Raw genomic sequence first — 378 nt, 5'->3', positions numbered from 1 at the left:
CGGGTGCAAAAGTAACCAAAATACAGCGGCGGGCTCACCGGCGTAGAAAATGCGGTGACGTGAATAAATTCGGACGAGGACGCAGGCCGCGCCCCGCGACGTCGCCCATATTGCGTCGCCCTCCCCCCTATCGTGACGAAGCCGCGCCATTGGGTCGCGCCGCCCGCCGCCACGCCACGCGCTCATGCGTGCACGCAACCGCCCGCTCAGCCGCCACCTGGCCACGTGTGACGCGGCCCTCGCGTGCGCGCGCCAGCCGGCCGGGAGGGACGGGAGGGACCGCCCGCGCGCCCCGCCCCGCGCCTCGCACGCCTCCGCTGTCGCGCCTCGCTGCACCCGCCGCCGCTAGCGCTCCTGCCGCGCTAGCACTACAGGTGC

At 73.0% G+C, this 378-nt stretch overlaps 1 protein-coding gene across 1 annotated transcript in view; it reads right to left on the bottom strand.

The window, feature by feature from the left end:
• Positions 1 to 150, bottom strand: part of CHC_T00005684001 (hypothetical protein) — a 1,602-nt gene extending 1,452 nt beyond the window's left edge. The window contains exon 1 of the mRNA XM_005717235.1: positions 1 to 150. This exon is cut by the window's left edge and continues 762 nt beyond it. Coding sequence (XP_005717292.1) covers positions 1 to 150 — 150 coding nt within the window.
• Positions 151 to 378: the final 228 nt, after the last annotated feature.

Source organism: Chondrus crispus, genomic scaffold (genome assembly GCF_000350225.1).
Source record: "Chondrus crispus Stackhouse genomic scaffold, scaffold_308, whole genome shotgun sequence".
NCBI lineage: Eukaryota > Rhodophyta > Florideophyceae > Gigartinales > Gigartinaceae > Chondrus > Chondrus crispus.
Note: the sequence above shows the minus strand (reverse complement) of the source record. Positions and strands in the feature narration are given on the sequence as shown.